This window comes from Elephantulus edwardii, unplaced genomic scaffold, assembly GCF_000299155.1.
Source record: "Elephantulus edwardii isolate Elephantulus edwardi_28Jun2011 unplaced genomic scaffold, EleEdw1.0 scaffold00228, whole genome shotgun sequence".
Classification (NCBI taxonomy): Eukaryota; Metazoa; Chordata; class Mammalia; order Macroscelidea; family Macroscelididae; genus Elephantulus; species Elephantulus edwardii.
This window is the reverse complement of record NW_006399978.1, coordinates 37,113-38,978: the sequence shown is the minus strand read 5'-3', so window position 1 is coordinate 38,978 and position 1,866 is coordinate 37,113. Positions and strand designations below refer to the sequence as shown.

Here is a 1,866-nt window from a genome sequence, read left to right as displayed (position 1 = left end):
GGTCCTTGGAGAGGGACATCATGCTTGGGAGGGTGGAGGGACGGCGCAGGAGGGGAAGACCCTCTATGAGATGGATTGACTCGGTGACTGGGGTAATCAGGACGAGTGTGTCAGAGGCAGTGCGGTTGGCGCAGGATAGAGCAGGGTTTAGGGCTGTTGTGCATAGGGTCCCTATGAGTCGCAAATGACTGGACAGCACATAAAAACAACAGCACTGTCCCTCCACCCTCCCAAGCATGCTGTCCCTCTCTAAGGACTGGTCCTCTTTGCAACATGTCCAAAGTATGTCACACAAAGCTTCAGAATCCTTGCCTCCAAGGAGCAGCCTGGTCTCACCCTGTCTAGGACAAACCAGTTTGTTCTCCTAGCAGTCCATGGTATATTCAACACTCTTCTCCAGCACCACAGCTCAAAGATCAATTATCTTACATACATATCAGTAGGGACCAGTTTCTCGAGAAACACGGCATGCTTGGTAAAAAGAAGACTATGCCAGATGAGATAGAGCACCACAGTAACTACAACAATGGGCTCCATGAGCACAGGAGAGAGTGTGAGGACCCCGCAGGACCAGGCAAGGCTTTACTTTGTTGGAATGGAAGCCAAGGTTTTCTACCAACAAAACTGCAAGAGAATAAATGTTTGTTAAAACCATTCACTCATGGAATTTCTGTTCACAGCAACACTAGAAAACTAAGGCACATAACTGGTATTTTTATAAATCCCACTTTTATTTCCCTTTGGGAATTGGCATGAGACTATCATCATCAGCATATTAAGCTGCAACATTATTATGTAGTACATATTACTAACATAAGATATAACAAAGGAAACAAATATCAAGGAACAAGGGTAGTGGGTTTGTTGCTAAGTATGGTTTGTCCTAACTCGAATGCATTATAAAGTGAGAGGCTACCATGGTGTTGCATGCTGAAAAGCATCTGAAGCAAGGGGGACAGGAGGAGTCCTTTTGTTCTGAGGTCTACTCATCCCCTTCCTCCACAGAGGTCCTTTGGCTTGGCTTGGTACATGCCGCCCCGAGGAGGGGCTTGAGAACTCAGGGCCAACAGATTAGCTGAGGCGGGCTGTTGTTGTTGTTGTTGTTGTTTCGTGCCCTGGAGTCGCTTGCAACTCATAGCGACCCTATGTACAACAGCCCTAAATTTCGCTCTGTCCTGTGCCAATCACACTGTCTCTGACACTCCCATCCCAATTATCCCAGCGGGCTAGGGAGGTTTTTTCCTCCCCAGGAGCTGCATCCGTTGGGGCAGATTCTGGGTCCTCGCCGCCTTCTACACGAAGACCACGCGGGTTTCCTGGAGGCCAGGGTGAAGTAGCAGCTTCAGGGCCTTCCAGGACTTAATAGTCTCCAGGACCATCCACCTTAATGCAAACTTGGAGCCTGGGGCTCCATGAGACCTGCGACTCCCTCAACCTAGAGAGAGTGGAAACCAACCTATGTGTTCACTCAGCCCGAGGGAGAGTGAAGTGGCGAAGCGGCTCTGAGCGCTCCTTTAAGACCCCTCGCCTGCACCCCCGTGAGCTGGCGAGGAGTGGGGGCCGGTCCCTGGTTTCCCTGCGGGAAACACCTCCTCCTCCGCCCGCGCTGGTCCCCGCCCCGGGGCTGCAGCTCACTCCAGCCGGGTCTCCGCCCCCCTTGCGAGGTGACACGAATCTGGGGGCGTGTCATCCTGGGTCCTAGACACCGCCTCCCGAGATTTAAGGGAAGAACAGGGGGAGGGCAGACGACCCAGGAGCCGGCCCTGAAAGAAGAGGCTTCCTGAAAGAAGCTGCGGAGGAGAAGGAAGGGTGAGGGGAAGAGAGCACCACGGCGACCGCTCGAAGCGCGGTAGGTACGGGGCACGA

At 52.6% G+C, this 1,866-nt stretch overlaps 1 protein-coding gene across 1 annotated transcript in view; it reads left to right on the top strand.

Annotated features, from left to right (window-relative positions):
* Positions 1–1,337, top strand: part of LOC102846065 (60S ribosomal protein L10a-like) — a 120,764-nt gene extending 119,427 nt beyond the window's left edge. Inside the window, exon 2 of the mRNA XM_006898405.1 lies at positions 1,251–1,337. Within this exon, the coding sequence (XP_006898467.1) occupies positions 1,251–1,337 (87 nt within the window). The remainder of the gene's footprint in view (positions 1–1,250) is intronic.
* Positions 1,338–1,866: the final 529 nt, after the last annotated feature.